This window comes from Haemorhous mexicanus, chromosome 5, assembly GCF_027477595.1.
Source record: "Haemorhous mexicanus isolate bHaeMex1 chromosome 5, bHaeMex1.pri, whole genome shotgun sequence".
In the NCBI taxonomy this organism is placed as follows: domain Eukaryota; kingdom Metazoa; phylum Chordata; class Aves; order Passeriformes; family Fringillidae; genus Haemorhous; species Haemorhous mexicanus.
Window position 1 is genome coordinate 54,382,974 of NC_082345.1, and position 23,763 is coordinate 54,406,736.

At 39.1% G+C, this 23,763-nt stretch overlaps 1 protein-coding gene across 10 annotated transcripts in view; it reads right to left on the reverse strand.

The window, feature by feature from the left end:
• The window catches only part of LOC132327725 (calcium-dependent secretion activator 2), a 296,530-nt gene that overhangs the window by 237,147 nt on the left and 35,620 nt on the right, over window positions 1-23,763 (reverse strand). For all 10 annotated transcript variants that reach the window (XM_059847194.1, XM_059847193.1, XM_059847195.1 and 7 more), the window contains exon 2: window positions 3,447-3,560. In XM_059847194.1, coding sequence (XP_059703177.1) covers window positions 3,447-3,560 — 114 coding nt within the window. The remainder of the gene's footprint in view (window positions 1-3,446; window positions 3,561-23,763) is intronic.

Consider the following 23,763-nt stretch of genomic DNA (forward strand, 5'->3'; position numbering starts at 1 on the left):
ACTTCAGTGAAAAGAGCATGCAGGAACTGATGAATGGAAGATTACCTACTATTTCACAAACAAGTTTTTAAAATACAGGGTTGAATTAAGCAAAAAAAAAGGATTTCATTTCATAAGTCACTTTCTCACTTAATTTTATACTTAGCAGTGTGTCCAATGTAATTACTCATAAAAAATTGCCATATGATTGAATTTTTCTCTTTATCTGAAAAGCAGCACTAGCATCTGATGTTCTACTGATTAGAATCTGGCTCAATGTCTGTAATGGAATTTTCCACACACAAAAAATAAAATCCTGCGTTAATTCTGAGAGAAGGGTTTCAGAAAGAGTAAACATTTCCATACCTTCCCTACACTGAGACTGAAGAGAAAAACAAGAAAATCATACTTTCATGTATACAAAAAAGAAACATGCAAAATTTTAGTGAGACTTTTAGAAAATGTGGTGGGATTCTAGGGGGAGATTACACATAACATGAAAATAACCTTTTCTGAAGAGTTAAAGAATTTATGTAACTTTTCCCATGAATATGAATTTTTTTTCTACTACATTTTTAAGATAAATGAAAATTGATGCCAGATTATTCATACATAATCTTAAAAACCACAGCAGCATTGGAAAAAACATAGTGGAGGAAATAAGGCAAAAAGCTTCACTAGAGTAAACTTCCCAAGTGATTCTGACACAGGAGCATGACTTACAGCTGAGTGAAATTAATATTGAAATTCATATTTATTTATTTAGCAAACAAATTGTTCTTTCTGCAAACATTTATAAAAAAGTAAATCAAAGACTTAGTAATAATAAGTTCCTAAATCCTTGGAGCTTTTTCTTAAGATTCTTAAGAGGATACAGTCTAAACAAACTCATTAACTACAGATAACAGTGAAAACACCTGCAACTACTGATACAGAATTTATGTCACATCCCCAAAACAGACCTTCTCTTTCACATTCAAAGTTAAAGTAGAAAATCAGCTACAGTAATGAATATACTCTGGATTTGCAAACAATATTATAATAGCTCTCAAACCACGTCTACTGCATAGGATTAAAGGCAAGTAAATAATTTTCAGAATAAAATAATTACTGGGCAGGCCATATATTTCTTTCCTGCCTTATCAGATAAAATTAAACTGTAGGTGAGCAACTAAAGTATAAGGAAATTAACACAGAAGTTTGTAAGATACTGTATGACAGAAACAAGGAGGATGCCCATAATTCAAAGTATTAAGAAACATCACCACATGGAAGATGTGAAGGACCATATGTGGTAGACATAGGGAGGAGAAAGCAGAAAAGCCCAGCATCAACAGAACACACAAAGAAGTAACAGAGACCAATATTTTCAAGCAATGGGTAGCAAAGATAAGGAAAAAGGCACAAGAGACACATGTAAGTAAAGATGAGAATATGTGATCAGATGCATAAAATTTGATTGAAATGCATTAAAGAGGAGCAGTAAATTGAACTAAGTCTCCAGCTGGATTCCACCACTGCACTGGTTATTAAATCTACTGGTAACTATCTACTACAACCTGAAAAGAAATTAAAATCACTAGCAAATGCTGACTCAAACTGCACAGCTGGAAAGGGCTGTGCAAATCTGGAAGGAAATCTGTGGAAAGAATGCAAAATGGAATTGGGAGGCTGGGATACAGAAATAAAAATAGACTGAAATTACAGCTGGTATATCAGCTCATGGTATACTAACACAGGATGAAGCCTTTGGTGTCATTATATCCTTGACAGTAATGCTGAGAGTTTTGGAATTCTCTGTTTGAAACCAGACACCCAAAACACATAATTCAAAATGGTAAATGTCTGAAAATAGCTGGAAATTTGAGCTTTTCATTTTACAAGGCTATCTTAGATTATTATGCACAGCCTCTCACTGCAAGAGCAGATATGCTAAAAATCACTTCTCAACGTGTCTAAAAGAATCCATTAAAAAAGGCATGAAGTAAATCTTAACAGAACAGTAATTGTTTAGACATTTATTTTCAAATAATTTTTATGCACTATCACATCCTTTCTAAAGAGCAGACTACCTCCTCTAACACATCAAGCTTTTTAAACAGTGTGCTAAAGAATGAATCTTTAAGTCCTTTTCACTTCTACCCTGGGTTCAATGTCCTGAGACATCCCCCTACTCTGAAACCTATTGCTGGGCCACTAACCAGCTCAGCCTTGCCCTGCACCATCTTCCAAACTGTCCTTCCTCCCAGCCTTAAATTCTTCATTGGCTACACAGAAAAATGGATTACTCTCTAGCCACTTCTGTCATGTTGTCACACACCTAAAATAGTACCTTGAGAATGTTCATATTCCAGTTTCACCTGCAGACCTATTCCCATCTTTTCACAAGTGTTCTTGTGAGAATTGCTTTATTTCAAATGCCACAGCACCGATCGGGCCATAATATGGGAAAACACACTGAGTTTGATGGTTTCTATACAAATTTCTATTTCTACACACTGAGTCTATGATTTCAGCACAAAAGAAAAACCATTTGCCAATCCCTCTCTTTTTTCTCATGCAATATGATTTATTGTGGATAAAACCAAGCTAGGACATAAATCACATCTTTTTCTGCTTGAGGAAAAACTTATTCACTAGCAAAGAATAGCTGACAGGAAAAATGAACAAATAATATACCAAAAATAAAGCTAAATTTTGAAAAAAAAAAGAAAAAAAGTGGTAGGCTGAAATATGAGGGAAGATCTCTCAAAAGGCATAGAAGTTTAACATGCAGCCTTTTTGATTCTTTGAGCAAATTAGATGCAGCAAAATGAAAACATAGTAACATTCAGTAGGAGTAAGAAGTTAATTCAGTACCACTATGCTGCTGATGGACAGGGAACTGTCCTCCTGTTTGGAACTGGACCTGTCCCTTACACAATTAAAACTTCACCTACGGATCTGCACTGGGGCTGTAGGCACTGAACATGCCTGGGAGGTCACAGCAGATTGTGAGAGCTGGCCCATCTGCATGGAAACCTTCTGTTCCTTGGAAGGCAACAGGCAGGTCTTCACCAAAACCCTCTGCATGGGAACTAAAAATCTGAAGACATATTTCTCAGGATGGTAACTTACAAAGTGCTGATTAAAAGAGCTACCTTGGACATATGGAGATAAAGACAGCAGCGCCTAGTTGTATCAAGTGCTGCCAGGAAGATTTTTAGCACCAGGGGTTTTTCATTTTATCTTCTCTTCTAATTTTTTTTTTCCCCTTCTTAAAAAAAGATGGATATTTTCCAGTTCAGTTTCTCTCTTGTGCTCAGGCAGTAGATTTTAACTTCTAAAACAGCAAAGCTGGTTTAGGAGGAAATAGTTTCTAGAAGGTTCAGCAGTTCACAGCCTTTGAAACTTAAAATTACTTTCCTTGTGCCTGCATTAAAAGGCATACTATGAACACAGGAGAGAGAACAGAGCACACAGCTCACCTCGTAGTAGCTCCGCACAGCATTGCAGAATGCTTCATCCGCTACGATTTGCGTCTCCCCGTTCAAAAAGGCCTGGAAACGCTCCTTCAGTACCTGCAGCTGCTGCTTGTTGAGCTGTGCAAGAGAAAAACAAGGAGAGGGGAGAGAACAAAAATAAATGCAGTTAGTCTCCAAAAGTACACAGCACTGCACACATTGGAACCTGTGAAGAGGAAAAAGAAGACGGGGCTCCCTGGCCACCTGGCTCCCTGGAGAGTGGAGCTCTTCGGAGTCCCGGCTGGACAAGCCACGCTGTGGGAGCCAGACAAGCACGCAGGCAGCGTGCAAGGAAACTTCTGCTCTTCCCCTGGCGTCCTTGGGATGCCAGAGGTAGGTCTGCATGGATACTTCTGTGCAGTATTTCATATGCATATGCTGAATATAATGGTTGATCTTCTCCATGGCAGCAGCAGCTAATAAAACTTAGCTCTTAGCTTGTCTTCGAATACATCATTTTCTTTTCAGCCCTCAAATAACTGAATATAAACAACTGAGATGGCTCAGTTTTTTGGAGTAAATTAAGCACTGCCATTGGAATGTTTCAACAAGCATGTGCAATGTGAAGAAAATGGAGTTCGAGCCTCCGATGCTATGACACTATGAATGACATGAAATAACTGCATCTTAGGGAAGAGCTGACAATGGCTCCAAGACTGACACCCAATAACACTCGGTGGACTTCATATTAAAGTTGAGTACATTTTGAAAACAAACTCCTAAAAGAGCACATTACACAACTAAACCTCACAATCAACAAGTATATCATTATACTTTGGTATAATTTTAAGGGAAAAAGCAAAGTTCAGAAGCTCTGCAGGGATCTGAGATCCAGGTCTTTTGCCAAGTTTTCTATCCAGTCTTGAATTATTTAGTAGGATATTTCTCCTTATCAAATCTGTGAGAAGTCTGAATACCACATCATATTCTTGAACTTTAACACTAAAAAGAATTTCAAATACAACTGACAGAAAGGTTTCTCATCCCTCCTGTATTTAGCTTAAGTAAAACAAACAAACAGATAAATGTATAGCCAGAAAATGTAAATATTTTTCCAGAGGGAAGAAGGTGATATTTGTAAAGGCTAGCTTGCAGCAAATAAGATTGCCCCCAATGGCATAATAATTTCTTACTGAAGAATTTTTTGGCATCTACAGTAAATATGGTGGCCTTAGGCTTTCAGGTCTCTTATGTCAACACTTTTAAGTTATTTAAGCTACAACACTGTTATCAAATTTGCAAAATCTCTGCTATCCTGACAATGGGCCTACTGTGGACAGCTTCTATTTTCTTAATATCACAGGAAGATTATCATTCCACGCAGAGTTTGCTAAGTTTGCAAACTCATGTAATTCTTTGAAAAATCTAAGAATTTTCTGCAAAACTCTCCAAATTGATTACAAACCTGAAAACTGTTTTAGTTTGACAGGAAACAACAGCATGGATGCCATCTATATACTGGGTATCAGAAATCCTCTAAAAAAAAAAAATTAAATGTAAGCAGTAGTGATGCAAAGCCAAAAAACTATGCCTCTGAAAAAAAAAAAAATTCAAGCTATTTAAAAATACATGATAATTTTCTTCCTCGTCTTAACAGAACAATTAACGATACAGAGCAAACCCCAGGAGATTCCTATGGAAAAAAAGGCTTCCTGTAGAGGCAAGCAAACTTCAACAGAGGTTGCTATGACTTGGACAAATTTCCTGGATGAACTCCTGAGAGCAGCAGCCTGACACTGACACTCCATCCTGTACCACTGCTAATTAAAAATCAATGGGAGAACTATTCATACTGTGTCTGTACATCCACCAAAATAGCACCTATCCACCTGCCTGCCAAAAATCCACTCCTTGCACAGAATCTTCACAACACTTGATAGCTGTTTCTAACAGAAATCACACCTCATTCCACTGATTTGCTTCCTCTTATTCTTCTCTCATTTTTTAAATATTTTGGACAAGTTGAGATACCAGAAAATGCAAATCATAATGGATGGTTTGAGGGGTTTTTATCCAGCACACACATGTTCTTTTGGGGGACTTAGAAAAGAGATGAGCACTCACATGGACAGTGCCCCTCTGCTGAGTGAGCAGCTCCTTTATCCCATGGAATATTCACAGCTCTGCTACGAGAGCATGCAGGCTTCCTGCCAAGGCAATTATGAAAATGTGTTTTCATGCTTGCAGACTTCATTCTTTAGGTGATTTGCTTCTCTATTACCCCCCATACCAAACAAAAACCTTATGAATAAGGCAATGAAATATAAATTGAATTCTGACTTCCTTATTTCTAACCATCATAGTACGGCAAACTGAAATGCCTTTAAAATATTTAATATTTGGCTTCCATATTCACTGCTTTAGGTAGTAAGAATTTCTGAGGTTTGAGTGGCATTCTAGGATTATTGTATCTTTCTTAAATTACTTTTATTTCTGTCCAAAATCTAGACGTACAGAATAAAGCTCTCCTGCAAAGCTAAAAAATAATAGTATTTCCAATGGAAAGATGAAAAGCTACAACTTGCACTAAGGATGATCTGAAGTCTGTTCAACATGCCCCAAGTACTGTCATATATAGAAATGCAGTTAACTGTCAAGATACAGAGTAATTTATAGTAGTCTACTGCAACATACAGTTCCTCTGGTTTTTTTTAGTTGTCAGAATATTGAGTGTACACTGAATTCTCTCTCATCTCTTTTTTTATGTTGGTCATTTTTAATGAATTCATTAACACTCTTCAATTTGAAGCACTTAAAAATAAACAAAGCTAACAGTAAGAGTAATACTGGAAATGTGGAGAGAAAAAAGAAAGACTAACTGCATTGGAATGCTGTAGTAGCAAAAGCAGAGAAACAGGTGTACAGACACCTGTACATTAGCTCTTGGATACTGGCAAGCAGCTCAACTTGTCAAAGTCTGAGCCACCTCTGAAGTTGGTCAACATGGAAAAAGAGAAGATATCATGTATAACCAGAATCCCAAGAGAAATGCCTAAACTTAAGGGCAGCAGTCCTGGGCAGATTCCCTCTGTTAGGAGCTCCCATAAGGGAGCAGAAATCCTTCGCAGCAGCACTTCCTTCCAATGGCACAAGCCTTTCCTCTGCTCTGTGCACGACCCATGCACATCAGACCTTCGCTTCCACTCCACTCTCATCTGCACTGCCAGTGCCTCTGTTTCCACATTTTAATTTTAGTAGGAAGAACCACAAACAGGAAATTTCACTTTAAAGAAATACATTACTATATGTACCTCCAAATGTAAACTAAACTCTGAATAACACCAAAAGTACACAGCAAAGCCTCACTGTTTCTGCTGCTTTCCATTAACCTGCTTCAGTTTTGTACTGCTTCTCTGGATTTTGCATTCTCAGTGGTATAGAATCTGTTGTCATAACTCTGTGTGATACTTCATAAGCAGCTACTGCTGCTTCATGGGAGAACGTATACTGTAACTGAATTCCAGTGACTCAGAATATCAGATCTGAGTGCATTCTGCAAAATGACTGAAGATAAGTAAAGACAAATTTAAGGGAAAACAAGATTACCTGCCCTCAGATTTGTTTTTCTTTATTGCAGTCACACAACAGATAAAAAGTTTTCTTCCCTTCCATACCTGCGTCTATCAAAAAAGGTAACTCTTTTTTTTTGCTTTACATTTGCTAGCCTTAGTAAGCTATCAAACAATGACAACATTTAAGAGTGAACTTCTCAAAGAGATATTTAATTAAAGTAAGAATAACTTCTTCAAGTTGCAGTAGCAATTTAACCAGAGCATGAAAGAGCCTCAGGCATTTAACCACTCAAAAACTTTCTCACCTTGTATTTAACATTTCAAAGAAGTCATATATCCAGATATATTCCTTTTTGAGCACTAATTTAAAGATTTGCTTTTTCCCTTCAAAAGTGAAAGTTGGGTATGAGAACCCAGAGGCATTTCTGGTTTAGCTCCACCTATACCTTTAAACAATTTCAATAAATGGTTTCTACACAGAATTTAAAATCCCATTTTTATAAGAAGTCACATTTCAAATAGATGTTGAAGTTTAGGGAGTTTTTCAAATGCCAAAAGTTTTGCTTCCTTAAATAATAAACTCCAACAAAGGAAAAACAAAGCATTTTTAACAGTAATACGATTTTCGTATACTCTTTTTGATTTTTCGTATTGTATTTATATGATAATCGTAAAAAATGATTTTTAAGAATAATACTGCTTATTTCTCTTTGAAAGACAGAAAGAAAAAAGAAAACTGTACCTTCACTGCACTTGATGCCTCATTAAGAGCATCTTCATCTGCTTCTCACTGCCTAAGTACAGAGCACTCACTGCTGCCCTGATCACATGCAGCCAACAGCAGCGGGCAGAGCCACAACTGACGGGACCACCGCCCCGAGAAAACTTTAGAAAGGAACAGGAACAGGTTTAACAGGCGCTTGACAGTGCGTGTGCCCCAGCCAGGCTGGCACCGCCGCTGTCCCCGCGGAGCAGCGGGCCGGGCGCGGGGACACTCGGAGCCACCGCGGGGACACTCGGAGCCACCGCGGGGACACTCGGAGCCATCGCGGGGACACTCGGAGCCACCGCGGGGACACGCTGAGCCACCGTGGTGACACTCGGAGCCACCGCGGGGACACTCGGAGCCACCGCGGTGACACGCTGAGCCACCGTGGTGACACTCGGAGCCACCGCGGGGACACGCGGAGCCACCGCGGGGACACGCGGAGCCACCGCGGTGGCACTGGGAGCCATCGCGGGGACACGCTGAGCCACCGCGGTGGCACTGGGAGCCATCGTGGGGACACTCGGAGCCATCGCGGTGGCACTCGGAGCCAGCGCCACCTTGCGGCGGGCGCGGGACACGGCGGGCTGCGGCTCCGCCCGCCCCGGGACGGCAGCCCCGGAGCATCCCCAAGCCTGACCGCAACAGCAGCAACAGCACTGCCCGTCCTCTGCTCCCTCCCGCACTGTAGTGCGCAACGACCCTTTCCAGACCATATGGGCATTTCAGGGAAATAGCAGGAGGCGGTGACTTCAACTATAGACAGAGCAAGATAAAATATTTCTTACACAGACCGCAAAAACACAGGGGTAGGGAGGAGCCAGCCGAAGAGCCACCTCCTGAACCCTCGATGCTGCAATGTGTATTGTTTGTAGCACCTAACCTAAGTCCCCTAACACTTCCAAGAAATAAGAAGCATTTTAATTTCATAATTATGCCATTTTGTATAATGTCTTTGATTGCAGCAGTTGTTTTGGAAAAACTTGAGTCAAAGATGTAATTTTTGAGAGCAGAGTGGAAAAAGAGCCCGATGAGGGCTTCCTCTGACAGCTGTCCCTCTCTTCCAATTCAGTCAGGAGATAAATTTTCGTCTGGCGATTTAAGAGAACTGAAGGTACAAATAAATCTTTTTCCAGTCAAGTTCTCACACATCTTTAAACATAACTTTGTTTCTTGTCCTGACAATCTCTTTGTCAAGGGAAAAGCCAAAAACAACCCCCAAAAATAAGATGAAATTCTGTCAAGGACTAACTCGTCCCACTGCCACAGCAGCATGCTCAAGGATGCTGAGCTCAGTGACTCCCTCCCTCCCTGTGTCTCCCCCGCAGGGTCTCCCAATGCAGCTGGGAGGCAATACTGACGGTCAGCCCATCACAGCAGCTCTCCTCTTCCCAAATCAGCCTTAGCATTCGAATGGCAGGACTGCATCTAACAACACCTGAAAAAATTCTCACTCTGCTGCTGAGTGAGACTCAAGAGCCACCCCAGCCTTCACCACTCTGCTGCAGAGCTTCCCACCACCCTCCATGGTGGTGGGGAGGGCTTTATCCACGGGGCCAGACTGGAAAGCCACACACAGCTCCTCTGTGAGAGCCAAGAACAAGGCATGGAGCCTTAGGCTGCACCCACCATTATCCTCCCTTTCCAGAAAAACGTAACACTTGTGCCACATCCTTGTCTCTTAGTTAGCCTCATCTCACATTGGTGATGAGAATTAGCCTGCAAAGCAAATGGCCTGTTATAAACAGAGATTCTTGCTCTGTTTTCTCTCTCTCTCTCTCTCCCATCTTGCCTCCTCTTCCAGTATCTGTCTACAAAAGGATAATACTTGTATTTTGCAGCAGAGATAGAGAGTATTCATTTATAATGGATTATTTTCTTCTGAGGAAGAAGACTAAATAAACAGTATTAGAAAATATCAGTACTAAGACAGAGGTGATAGCTGTGGTTACTGTGCTGAATTATGCAGGTCCTAATTATGTGCAATAATGGTCCTATACAGCATGTGGGTGGCACACAATATATGCTGTCCCCTTCTCCTCACTGCATAAACTGGTTTGATTTTCTAAAAAAAGGATAAATATTTTGCTGTCACTTAGCAACCTCAGCTGTTCTTTGATTTTCTTAAAGTTGACGTTACTCCAAGTAAAACAGTGTCTGTAAGGATTCTGTTTGCTGTCACTCCAAGCACACTACTCTGAGTACACAATCCTAGTGTAACAATTCAGTGCCTTCAGTAGCATCAAGTATTAGCTTACCAAAATCAGCCAATTCATTTAGCAAACACATTTATCATTCTTTATCACCTAAAAAGCACAACATCACATTTACCTTTCACTGGCTTGTTTAAAAACTGGAAACATTACCATTACCATAATGGTCAGTCAATTTCACTTACAGGGTGTTTTAGTTATTAATATTTTATGCATCATTAAGTCTGAAATTTTAAATACTATCATTGCCCAGAGGAGCATATTCAAGATTCTTTGGCAGAATTGTAAAATATCTCACAAGGACCAGAGGGTTTGGGGGTTGGTCTTCTTCAGGGAGTAGAGGTGATGGCATAAAAATCCCAGGCAGTGAGCAAAGCAAAGCCTGATTTATGTGAAGACATTCAAGTATATCTAATTGACCCCCAAAATACAGAACTAGAGACAGGTTCCTGCAAGGTCAGATTGGCACCTGAGAAGAAAAGAAAAATAGGTATTTTGATAATGAAGAGGAACAAGTATTTTGTGGGGGAAAAGAAGAAATAAAAATCAGACTTTCCTAATTTTTTGGCAGAAGAGTGAAAATATATAAATATATACAGGATAATTTAACTGCTTAGAACACATTCATAGCAATGTTTCTTTCTTGTTGCAAAAAAAGTCAAACTTTTACAGACTATGCCATGCTAGAAAAGAAAGAATCTGCTATGAGTTTTTCCTAAAGACAGTAAATAACCCACCCCAATAAAAGCTATCTCCACTGAGATGCGGTTGTCAGTACAGTCGCAATCATTTTCTTTATACCTACTCCTACTACCTGAGATTTGCTGTAGAATTTAACTGACAATCATCAGCTAGATTTATAATACTGTATTTGTTTCCACTGTGCTGTGCTTCACCAGTCTCCTCTTAGTCTGGAGCAGCTGCCAAAACTCTACAGCTAGGGCAGCTATGTTCTGCTGTCCCTTGTGACAGCCTCCTTGAGGCCATGTCCCATGCACGGTACACAGGGCCACTGCAGCCTTATTTCCTTGAGATGGCCAGAGTTACAGGGAGAACAGCCTGAAAAGCCATGCAAACAAAGCTTCCAGCCAAGAAAACTGATGATGACTCACGCAGTGACCTTGAAAATCATGCGTAGTAGGAATAGACAGTGATACGTGGCCACAGGGGGAACCTCAGCCACCAGTGCCTTTCCTAGAAGTCAGGCCTGGAAGAGACCTTCAGGATCACTCAGTCCCAACCCCTGCACTGTGGGAAGCAAACCTTCCACTAGACCCCTGGTTGGCTAGATAAACAGGTTTTCTGATCAATCAACAAACAGAAGAAATTAAAGAAACAGAGGTAAAGTCTGGCCTGTAAGGTCATTAACAGTTAAGCAATCACATCATATGGACATATATACTTTACACAACCCAATTTCACTATGGTATGATAGAGCTAGGGTGCTCAAAGACCCTTAATATTAGAGACTACATGAAAAAAGTAAATACTGTGCTAAGCCAAGTGACCTTCAGTTTTGTCAGGCAAGGACACCTCTGCCTGTGAAAGAGGACTTCAGCTCTGAAGGAGCTGTCCAGGTATCATCTCACCTTGTACACTTCTATTTGTAAGATACTCTTCTACCTTTGAAACCAGCAGTGGGAACCAAGTTTCTACTTTGAAATCCTTTCCCAGCCTCACAGGATGAGCCTTCAAACATTCTCATCTCCTAGTTTTCTAGGAGCCTTAGGAATACATTTATAGCAAACAAAATATAGAGACTACCTGAACAATAAACACAAACATCTGCATAGCCATCGCAATAAACATCCTCCATGAGAGACACATCCAAGCCCCTGAATACATTTATTTCTCAGCATGCAATATGAATTAGAACTAGCACAGCAGATAATCTCATGAAAACTACAGGGATGAAACTAAGCAACTGCACACGGCAACCAATCTGCACTTAAAAGTTCCTTCACTGCAAAGAGAGCACTTGCCATGAAAGTGCTTCTCCATTTGTGACTTGTCAGCCCTATCTCCCAGACCTCTCTCTGGAAACTTTTCATTAACCTAGAGGATTGCAGTACTCATGAACCCATGAGAGTTTAGTTTTGTGTTGCATTATAAGATTCTAAAAGAGAAACACCCAGTAAGTAAGTCCAAGTTTTATCCTGTCCCCTGCCAATACTCTGTACACCTTCCACAAACAACTACCTATCCTCTAATGCAAATAACTCTGAAACTATTTGCTTTTGCCATTTTAATAGCAAAAAGATTTCAATATCTCACATACCAATACCCTTTTGTTTCCCCACCTCCCCCAGTCATAAAATCCAATCTAATAGAAGGGATTTATTTTTCCCCACAAATCTAGTTCTTAAATCAAAGAGCCATGATTGCTACAGAAGTATTCAACACTGGCAGTCAATCTAATACACTCAAATGGAAATTCTTAATACACCACTAGGCTTGTTCATCAAGATATGTAGGAGACTCTCTACCATTCAAAGACTTAAGTATAAAGGATCATCTCCCTGAACCAAATATTCTAGCAGAGAGAAAGGATTTGAAAAAAGGAACAGGATTTATTTACATGCATACATTTAGGAAGTCAGACGAGATCATCAGAGTCCTTCCAGTCAGTTTGCAGAAAGTTCCCAAGGCTTAATTTACACGGCTGAAACTACTGGGGAGAGCAACACAGACCTTGCAGCTTGATTGCAGCTTTAAGCAGTACTCCACTTCGTTTTGAATTCTCAAGCTAAGATTAGTTTAGAATTATCAAGCAGAAAAAACCCAAAACTTTCCAAAAGGGATACAGAGGTAACATTCAATCTTTTAGCATTACAATCAAATGTTTTCTCAGATGTCTGGGTACTCTAGACATCCTTTCCATATCAAAATACATAGACATACTGTCCAAATTACATATTTAGTCATACTGAACCATGTATTTGAAACACAAGATGGAGCATTCCACAGACCATTTCATTTTGGTTTTATGTACATATACCATACATGACTACATTATCCCCTTCCATCAAAGTGTTATTTTAGTCTATGAAAAGTTTAAAGCAGCACTCAAACATCTGTAAATATTTTTTCCACAGCAGATTTAATAATGGGTAAATTCATTAATTCTTGAAAAATCACTCACCTCTCTGGAAAAATGAGCTTGTCTCAGAATTGTACGCTATAACATTTAAATGTAGAAGGAAAACACGGTACATAAATCTAAAAGTACAGTTTTCACACTCAAAATAAATCTGTCAGACTTCACACAAGAGACTGGTACAATAATGCTATCCAAGGCTATATTTTGCCAGGCAAGCTTTATGCAATTAAGAGCCTCAAGAAGACACCTTATTAAAATTCCCCTAAAAGGAGAAATGCACAAACACCCTCCCACCCTGAGTATCACAAAAAACCTTATGTTTAAGAGATTCATGCAACAGGATCCTCAATGGTTAAATAGGAACTTACAACAGTAGCTAACAGATTTTATTGTCAGGCTTTTCCTGATAGTGATTCAGAACCTTCTCCTTTTTTGATGCCTTTTAGCCCTATTTCAAGTGCTGCCTTTTGTTATGATAAGTGATTTCCTCTGCATGGTATGTATTCATATCATCCAAACATTTTAGAATTTACTTCTGTTTATTGGAACATTTTTCCCATCTCATCCTTGTTCCTGTGAGGTTTTCTCAGAGGGAGGAAGCAGTTTCATACTTTAAAAAGAAACCATTTACTGCCTTTTTTCTTTCATAATCAAGATTCTGGATTCATTTTCCTTTTCTACTTAATTAAATAGCTCCCTCTTCTTAACCATTTTAAATGAACTCACAGTATTTGCTATCACACCACCTACTAATTATAACCTACAAATTTCATTCCTAGTGTTATTTCTGTCTTCCCTTCTGAAAATGCTCCTTGGTTCTCACCAAGTCTTTCTGCAACCTGATATGCACAATTCAGGCCACTACAATTTTCATAACAGATAAGCTTTAATTAGGTCTGCAACACAGATGCGCTTGCACAAGAGAGAACTTAAATAATGGACAATATCAGTATTTAACATTTCTGCGTAAAATAACTGTTTATCCCCTCTGCTGTACAGTGTGCTGGCTGAGTTAGAGATCAGCCCCTTCACTGCAGAGTTGTGGTGAAGGGCAGCAGACAGGTCCTGAGCCTCTTACCTTGGGAGTCGCTTTTCTCTGGCCCCTGTGATGCCTACAAGGCATGCATCAGCACCACATCACCTCCCTGATCCTCAGCCTGAACATCACCCACTCACCCACAAGCCAGTTTCCCTGGCTTGGTCTTTAACCTGCCTCATCACCACAGCTTCACAGAGGACCACTGGATAGAGGCTGACCTTGACCAGTGTCTCCAAACATGATCATGACTCTGGCCCCCATCAGCATCCCAGCTTGGTCTCCTCAGGGGTCTATCTGCCCCTACTGCTCTCTGATGCCCCCTTCATTTCTATTTATCACTCTCAAACTCATCCCTTTCCTAGCAATTGCCCTGGGTCTTCACATCTTCTCTCCCCTCCTTCCTTACTTCTGCCTCCATCAGTGATCACAGAGCTTCTAGCATGCTGCTTCCTATGTTCCCTCTCCTCCTGCTCCTGTCAGGTATGCTCCAGCAGAAAGGCAGAACAACACCCTTAAAAACAACCAACCCTAAACCCCATGAATAAAAATGTACTTTTAACATTTGAACAGAGATTACTCAGACAGAAGCAGAAACAACATAATTCATGACATCTCTATGTAGATCTCCACATCCACACTGCATAAATTGTATAAACTATTCCCTGATGCCATCAGAATAGCTTCCATCAAGATTTACAATAATTTACTTTCAAATACAAACCATGTTGTATCTTTGTCTTCTCCATTTCTCTATGGTTTTCAAAATTTTGCAGTCTTTCAGGTTTCATACATTTTCTCTTTATGTGTCTTCTTTCCTCACAGATGCTTCAGAGAGAATCCTAAAGATTTCATCTTTGTATTCATTGCAGCTCACATGCATAAGTGGATCTAATTCAACAGGCTTACCAAAGCAGGTCCCTTTGCTTCTTCCCTCATCTCGGGTTTAACCTGGACAAAGGGTCTGGTGTCATTCAGGTAACTCTCCCATGGTGCCCAGGTGTCAGCTTGGGTCCAGTGCACCTCCTCACAGTCACAGTGTTGTCCATGTTCAGCTCCCTTCCTTCCTTCTCTCACTGCTGATGGAGAGACACTGCAATTCTTGATCAGGACTAGAAATGGAAATCATCTTCAGCTCAGGCCTCCTTCCAGGCAGAATTTTTGCTTCTCCCTATATAATTTCTGTGATCCAAATTTTCCTACATTCAACACAAGCTGCTTATGCTTGAGCTGTTTTCTCAATTTCTACCTAAGCCCAGTATTGCTATCTTCCAAAGACATAATTATTCACCACTGCAAATATCTGCTCCTTTCTTTGCCATGAAAAGAAGGTAGATAGTTAAGCTATAATTCAGTCATGTCACCAGTTTTACACAGATGCATTTTTCTAAATCAATTAATGGAGAAATTTTGGGGTTTAGGTTTCTAATATACTTATATTAGATTTTTTTAAATTAAGTGTTCAATACAGTGTTGGACTAAAGACTTTATGTCCTTTAGAGCTGTATCCCAGTACCTCATTTCTCATCAGCCCTTCAATGCAAGCATCAGGAACCATCAGACACATTGCAATGCACAATACAGTACTGAGATTAATTTAATTCTGTGAAAATAGAGCATAAAACTCTGCAGAAGTCTGGCCCTAACCTTATCACTTATCCTACTTAAAAATAAGTAGGAATAAAATCATAGAGAATTCTGCTACCCACAAGAAATAGTACTGAAAGAAACCACCTTCCAATTAAAATTTCAATAAATAAAAAAAAAAAAATCTCATCTCCAATTATAAATCAGAGGTTAGATTAACATATGATTTCAGTATCAGTAATGCAGTCTTACAGGAAACATAAAAAAAAAAAAAAAAAAAAGAAGACAAGGTTAATTAAGGAGTTTTCCACTCAGCAATAATGTTAGTACTAATTAAAAAAGTTATTAAGCTGCACTTATTTCCATAGGAAGTTATTGGCAAAATGTATTTCTTTTATTGTAGTCTCTGATGCCTCGAGGGAGCAGAGTTAAATGGCTGAGTCAGTCAGTAAAACAGAAACCAATTCCCTTGCATCACATTCTCCTCCATGCTCTGAATACTGATCAGGACAGAATATTGAAAACAAAAGCTGAGTGTCTGCCAGCTGAAACGTGACTCTGTACCATGCCTGATGTATTGATAACTTGCTCCCTCTTCAATGAATAAACCAAATGAATCACAACAAACAATGAGGCTGCCCAGTATAATACTACAGATTTGTTTACTCTATACATGCATGTTCAACTCAACAGTAAATAAAGGTTGTTACTAAAACTCATTCTACAGGAAAGTTTTGGGGTTTTTTTTATTTGCAAAATAACAAAGAAAATCCCATGGCAATGTTACCTTTAAGATCTTCGCTCTTCCTCTGCACATTAATTATTATTAAAGCATAATAATATGTATTATTTCTCTCCTCTTTTTTTACAGCCTCTATTACTCAAATAATGGGGAACAAAGGCTTCAAGATATTCTCAAAAAAAAAACAACAATCCAAATAGCCACATTACTCAAGAAGTTACTTCAAACAAAATATTTCCATTACAAAAACGTGAATCTGAAGATTTACCTATGAACATTTTTTATAAAGACATTCCTTTTTGTACTCATGGTAAGGTTCACAGGTTTTTGTCAAAACAGCCCATGCCAGTGAAACCTCACTATTCCTTTCTTAAATCAAGAGTCCATGCTTCCCTGCTAGGAAATAAAAGTGCAGTACACTGTGGGAATGCATCTGGAAGGAGAAGAGTGGCAGAAAATTTGACAGTTTTATACCATTGATTTAGACTGCAATAACTTCCAGGGCACATTTTGGAATCAGGTTTGATAAAACACAAGAGATCAGAGGGAAAAGGCAGCAGCATCAGACGCAGCCTGGGTGGAGTAGGGACAGATGGCCAGAGATCTAAGTGAGGGAGCCAAGTTTGAGCCAAGTTCAGTAGTTTGTCACTAGTATTCCAATAGAAGAAAAAATGGTCCTTTGACTTGATAAAGTAACCCAAAAGTGGAAATCATGGTATAATAACAATATTTTGCTGACCCCCAGCTCAACCCAGGGAACCAGGCAAAAAGCAATCATGTTCCTTTCCTCTCTTCAAATGTTTGCTAGAGATTAAATCACTGAAACCAGTGCCAAGGCTCTTTCTAGAATTGCAGGACACAGGAAAAGATAAATTCCATTTTTACCACCTCCAAATTTTAACCCAAACAAGATCATTTCTATGTTCAGAGGACAACACAGCATCTAATAACTTTTTTCAGATAAGTATATCACTAAGTCTGGAATTGTTATAAATATCCCTAATTAACGTGTCACAGACTGTTCATTAAGGTTTGAAAGGGAACTGGATTGCCATAGTATTTTGGGACACGTGCATTTTTAAACTCAGTGCAGTGTGAAAAAAAAAAAATCTGATCAAGATTAAAAGAATATTGCAGAAGTCTTACCATTCTGATTAGGAGCTAGCTAAAAAAAATAGGAAAAAAAAATAGGAAATGTACCACACAGCTACAGGGAATCTACTTGTGAGAAACATTATTAAAATTCAACAAACTTTTATTTACAAAACAGAATTCAAGGGAAGAGAGTTTAGAAAATGAATACCATAAATAGAGTTTGGTAACTACTTGGATAATAAACTGTTTGGATTTTATGTACACACAATAAAAAACTCTAAAGGAACAACTGATTTTAAAACTTGGTCTGAGGATATGAATGAGAGGATGGAGTCTGTCAAACAGTTTCTACACTTCATGAAATCCCTGCATTACTGACATCCTAACACAAGATAACTTCTTTATCAGATATTGTGCTTAGTTTCTAGTCACACTAGAACAATTTATGCTATAATGTTAAGAAACAGATGGGAAAAGAGACATACACAAATAAAATTGGTTAGCCATGAGTGAACAGCCCAAGTCTGAAGCAACAGATTCACCAGGGTTTCTGGGATTGGAACTGGCCAGCTGCAATTCAAGGACAAAGCTCCGTGTGACACAAGCACCAAAAGGCAATGTCCTGTCCCAGACTTCAGTAAAAGTGTGCAATAAACAAGTAAAGAGGGAGCAAAGAGCTGTATGAAAAAACCCTGAGTACAAGAGCAACCCGCAAGAGTGGACCCCAGAGTGAAATGGGCTGCAGATGAGTGAGTGGAGATGAGGTTTCCTAATATTTACTACTGAATGCACATTAAAAATCCACTGGGAACACTTTCATTTCGTCCTCTTGAAATTAATTCCCAAATTATGCAGTACAGAAACAACAGTAAACTTTTCTCAATTCACCTTTTCTTCTACACTGACAAGTATTTGCAGTTGGTGTGTTTGCTTAACATTTCACAAGTTAAGGTTCCAAGAGTTCTTCCACTCCCTCAAGCTGCTATTATCCTCCCATATAAAAATTAGGTGTCCAAGTAATATAGGAAGAAAAGTAAGAAAGTACAAATCATACAGCCATCATCCCTCTTTATTCCTAAAGTCCAAACACTCGATCACAAAGAGTGAAAAGGGAATTCCATACACATTTTATTGCCCTGATCTTCAACAAATCTTCCTATTTTGCCGCCCTCACAAGGTGTACTTTTCCACTTGACAAAGGGGAGTAGGAGGGGGAAGAAGGAAATAACAATGTTAACTGTTTTCTCGCTAGTTAAAAGAGCAGAGAGAGATCATGAAAACAAGCAAGCACAGACATAATAGGTGACTATGAACAGCTAAAATGGCTGGTTAAACTAAACACTGTTTTTGCCTCCAAAACATTAAGCTATTAGGCAAAACCTTAAGCCTTCAAGGGCTTATTAAAGATCATAAATAAACCAACCCATGATCTATCTCAGCTCTTCCAGAGGCATAGCTTTTGCTCTGTCCTTTCAGAATATTTTCTAAAAGAATGCCCAAAATCCATGTAGTCTCCCATACAGTTACAATTACTTCACACGAAGCAAATACGGTATATTTAAATGAAAATATATAGTAATTAGTAATTAAATTGCACCCAGTGAATTTAATGGATTAATACACAAGGAAAAGCAGGGATTAACTAGGGAGAGTAGTCTGACATTACCAAAAGTCAACTCTGCCACCATGATGAGATGAGCACCTCTCACAGTACAGGAGATTTCCAACACCATTTCCAGAATTAGCAGCACATTTACAACTCCAGCTGTGCCAAGAGCCCGTGTGCTCCAGCACACTGGTGTGTGACATTGCTGCAGTCAGCTCACACCTCTAAATCATGTCACAAAGCAAGCTTCCCCAACTCTCCCTGAGCATAGCTCTTTCTACAATTTTCCTAACAGTTTCTTATTTTTGGGCAACATCACCAAAGCTCAGTGTGTCCCATGCCTTTGAGACATGTCTGTTTTCCTTCCATGTGTGAATACACCATACAGCTGGTACACATATGCCCAAATAAATCAATCCAAAATTTCTTGGAAGAATCAAGCAGGCTATGAAAGTACACATCATTTGTGCACTTCTCATGCACAAAAATCAAAGAAAAATGTAGGGTGGCTGGGACATGTAGAGAACATACAGTCCAAACTCCTATTCAAGGCACAGTCAGCAATCAAAGTTGCTGTATTGCAGCTACTACAGTGCTCAGGGCCTCAGCCAGCCCAGGTCTGCCCACCTGCAGTAATACAAATTCTGCAAAACTTCTGAGCAACTTCTTCCACTGCTTAAGCACATTCTCCATCAGTACAGAATTTCCTGATATCTGGCTGGCGTCCTTTGTTGCAATTCTGCATCTTAGCCTTCTGCATCTTAGCCTTTTGCTGTCCATCTCTCAGAAGAATCTCCATTTCTTCTATACCATTGACCCCATCTCTTCAAAAGCCGCCAGGAAACTGCTTTTGAGACCTTTTCATTATTTCTGTACATATCAATAGCAAAGTTACTCATAAAAATAAAAGATTAATACCGGAAGATATCTGTCAGAAAAGAGGAAGACACACAAGGCAACAGTCAGATGTGTCTTCTGCACATGATTGGTAAAAACAGGAACACTTGCCTAAGCAAAAAAAAAAAAAAACCAAACAATAGTAGCACCCTTAAGTACTTAGTTGTCTGAGAGAGATATTGCACATTTTTCTGGGTAGCTTACCTTGCAAACATCTCTGCATTCTTTAAAGGTTCCCTCATCTGCAGAACATGCTACTAATAGCAGAAAATGTGGAAGTCACATTCAAGGCATCACAGAGAGAAGATCCTGTGCTAAGGTCCTTGAAAGTCCATACGTTGATTCTGCAATCTCATCTTTCCTGCCTGTACCAGAAAATGAATTCTGATACTGAGCTTCTCTGTGCAAAGTAGTTTAACAAGATTTTTGAAACTAGAAAGAGTCACAGTACACTGAAGTTAAATGTGCCAGAACAGTCTTTAGTTTACAGACTGCGGTCACCCTCCAGAACTGTGCCTTAGAAATAGCTCAAATTCAGAGTTAATTATGCTGAAATCTAAACCTAAGACTAAAAGGAAGAAATATAAAAGGTATTTAAACACAGCTAGTTATTCCCTCAGAGTAACCCAGAGAAGAAGGAAATCCACAAAACGTGATGAATATCTGCTAGAGTCAGAGCAAATTCACCAGGGGGCACATGTCAAAGCATGTCTGAAAACACCAGTTATTGCCTGATCTGCAGCACAACAAGATAATGGCTCTACAGATGACTTTACTGTGTTTCTAAGAGTTACTAATCCAATTCAACTTTATAGCACTGGGTTTTTTCCAAAAGGGAAAAAAACAGCAATATTTTGTGAATACTTTAGAAATAATTTTCTGACTGACAAATTATAGTCTTTACCATATGTATGGGATGTAGCTATGGAGGACTTACTATTTCTTGCAAGAGCTGCTCTGCTTGGGGGACAACGTGGATGATGTTTCAGAAGAGCTGCCTGCTCTTCTGAAGTTATTCTGAAGTGTGAGTTACCTGGATTGGTAAATATGAAGTTGCCAGGTTTCAGTGGAATTTCTAGAATATTCCTATTTATTTTAATAATTTTATTATTTCTTATTTTTAGTCATAATTAATTACATGCAAACTGAAAAGGAACTGGAGGAAAGGCTCCCCAATGATTAAGATGAGTGTAAAGACCCATCCTTACATAATACGTCTCTATCACCAGACATGATGGCATTAAGTGTTAAATTTTTACTTATTTTTGAAGAATTTAAGTTTCATATTCTGCTTCTATGGGCCAGATAAACACGTAGATATATTTTTTCCAGTATTTTTGAGCATCAGTTTCCTTAAAAATCTTCATATGGACTTTTTCACTGACAACAGAGCATAGTTTAGTTGATACTGTGTATACACAACTGAAATTTATCATCCTGACCAGAGAAACTGAGTATGTTCACAAACACAAATTACTTTTAGTCACACATCTGCTGCACAGTTAGCTATGTCAACTATGGTAAGAAATGTCTGCCAAGGCTCTGTATACTGATTTTTTTTTCTGGTTCATCAATAAGTAACTCCTTATTGCCTTCTCCACTTGTTCTGCAAGAAAGTGTAGGAAGAAGGACTATGAGTTCTTGAATGGTATTGTCCAAGTGAGTTTTAACTCAGAGGCTGAGTACAACAGGACAGCAGGCAAGCTTCTTATGAAGCAATTGGATCTTCCAGCTGTGCTGAAGAAGATATTAAAAGAGTACTGATGAGAATCTTATAGTTCCCTTGAAATGATTTTCCACCCTGAAATGATCCTTCCCACTCCCTCCAGTCCCTATCAGATTTCTGCCTCATGACATTTGTCTTTATTCTGTTCCACTGCACTCCTATTGAGTTTCTCCCTGACTTCAAAGGTCAAACATGCATCTATCCATTGTGAACAAGGCTTTCCAGCACCCACAACTAACAACAGAGTACATCCCAAACATTTGAACACTGGCAGAATTTATCCATGAAAGAAGAGAAAGAAGAAAGTGTTTCCTCACACAAGTCCAGCCAGGTCTGTGCCAGCACAATGGATACAAATTTCTACAGAAGAACAAAGGTGGGTAGTAAGAAGTCTGCAGTGATATGGAGAGCAGAAACAGCCCTGATACAAAACAGTATATTTTTGTGTTTTAAAACACTGCCTCAGCTACTTAAGCACGACAGCAGTGTGTCCAGAAGGTGACCAGGTGACAGCACTGGCTTCTGCTGCCTTGCCAGAGAGAAAGCAAGTGACAGAGGCAGTGATACTTGTCTCTGAAAGGCCCTCGGAGCTCAGCAATGCACATGAGCATGAAACACCCAATTCATAACAAACCTGCTGAAAGAAGAAAGACAAAAAGCAAAAGCACCAGCAAGATACTACAGCCACTTACCAGCTGAAAACTGTTTATCAGTAACTACCACTTCCATACCAGTATCAACCCCAAAAGCAACAATTTGAATACCAATGAGGAAAATAAAACCCAAAGTTCAGGGCGTTGCTTAACTTTGGCTTGGAGAGAGAAGCTAGACAAAGAGGTACCATTATTTGGAAGTGCATACACAGGGCTTTAGTTTGGTGTGCTGGTTTTGTTAAGAGCTTTTGTGTTATTTTTCCCCACTTTTCTGTTTTTCTCCTCAGCATCTGATATTTTTCACTGGAAAGGAAAGAAATTAAAAAAAAAAAACACATTGCACGAGATCAAGTGATTGAGTATTTCTATGATTTTTAGCCAAAATGCTCTCCAATAAAGCTGAATTACACCTATTTTAAACACTCTCACTTAGGGGAAAAAACCCTGATGCCCACTAGCTAGATTCTAAGCTGTCAGGATTTCAGGATTTAGCTCTTTTCATAAAATAACATATCCAATTTAGCTTTGTCTCATTTCAGTAAAATTTGCTACTCCTACAAATAAGTAAAGAAGCTGGTAATGATCTGTAATTTTCACTGCCTGAAATTCAGTTCTCTTAGATAAGATGCATGCAGTATCCCATAGAAGCTCTAAATCTTGACCTCATTTGCAGAAAATCCTTGAGGTTAAATCAACACCCTAGACTTATTTTGTGCTGCCCCTGCAGCTTTGTTTAGATTCACAGATCTGTCTATCTATCTGAAAGTCTCCTGGTTTCCCATGTTAAAAGTAAAAAAGTGTCTGTATCAAGAAGTTTGACTGTACAGAGGTTTGACTGCATTGACAAGTACAGTCAATATATTAATACCACTGCCAGCCCATCTCTCCCCTACTAACAATCACTTGCAGAGGTTCATAAAATCTTCTCAAGAACATGAATTCTTGTTCTGAGGTTTAAAATGGAGTGACAATGGAATATGCATTTATTAGTTAAAAGATAATGAACTGTATACTCAAGTTGTGTTTAAACTACCCATTCAACTCGCAAAAAACAAGAACTCAAAAGAAACCAGAATTAAAGTTCCCACCTTAACTTGCCTCCCATATACCTATACACATTAGTGTCAGACATGCTGATGTCACAGAAATCATCACCAAGTATTTTTCTCATATGACATTTATCTTTATAAACAGCACATACACAGATGCAGGCACTTTTGTCCTCCCTGCATGGCAGGTAACCCTCCAAAAGACAGTTTCCACCCTGAGGTACCCCACTGCCCCAGTGACAAATTCAGCTGTTGACCGTAGACAATTAAACTGCTTGATTAAAAGCTGAACAAATTAG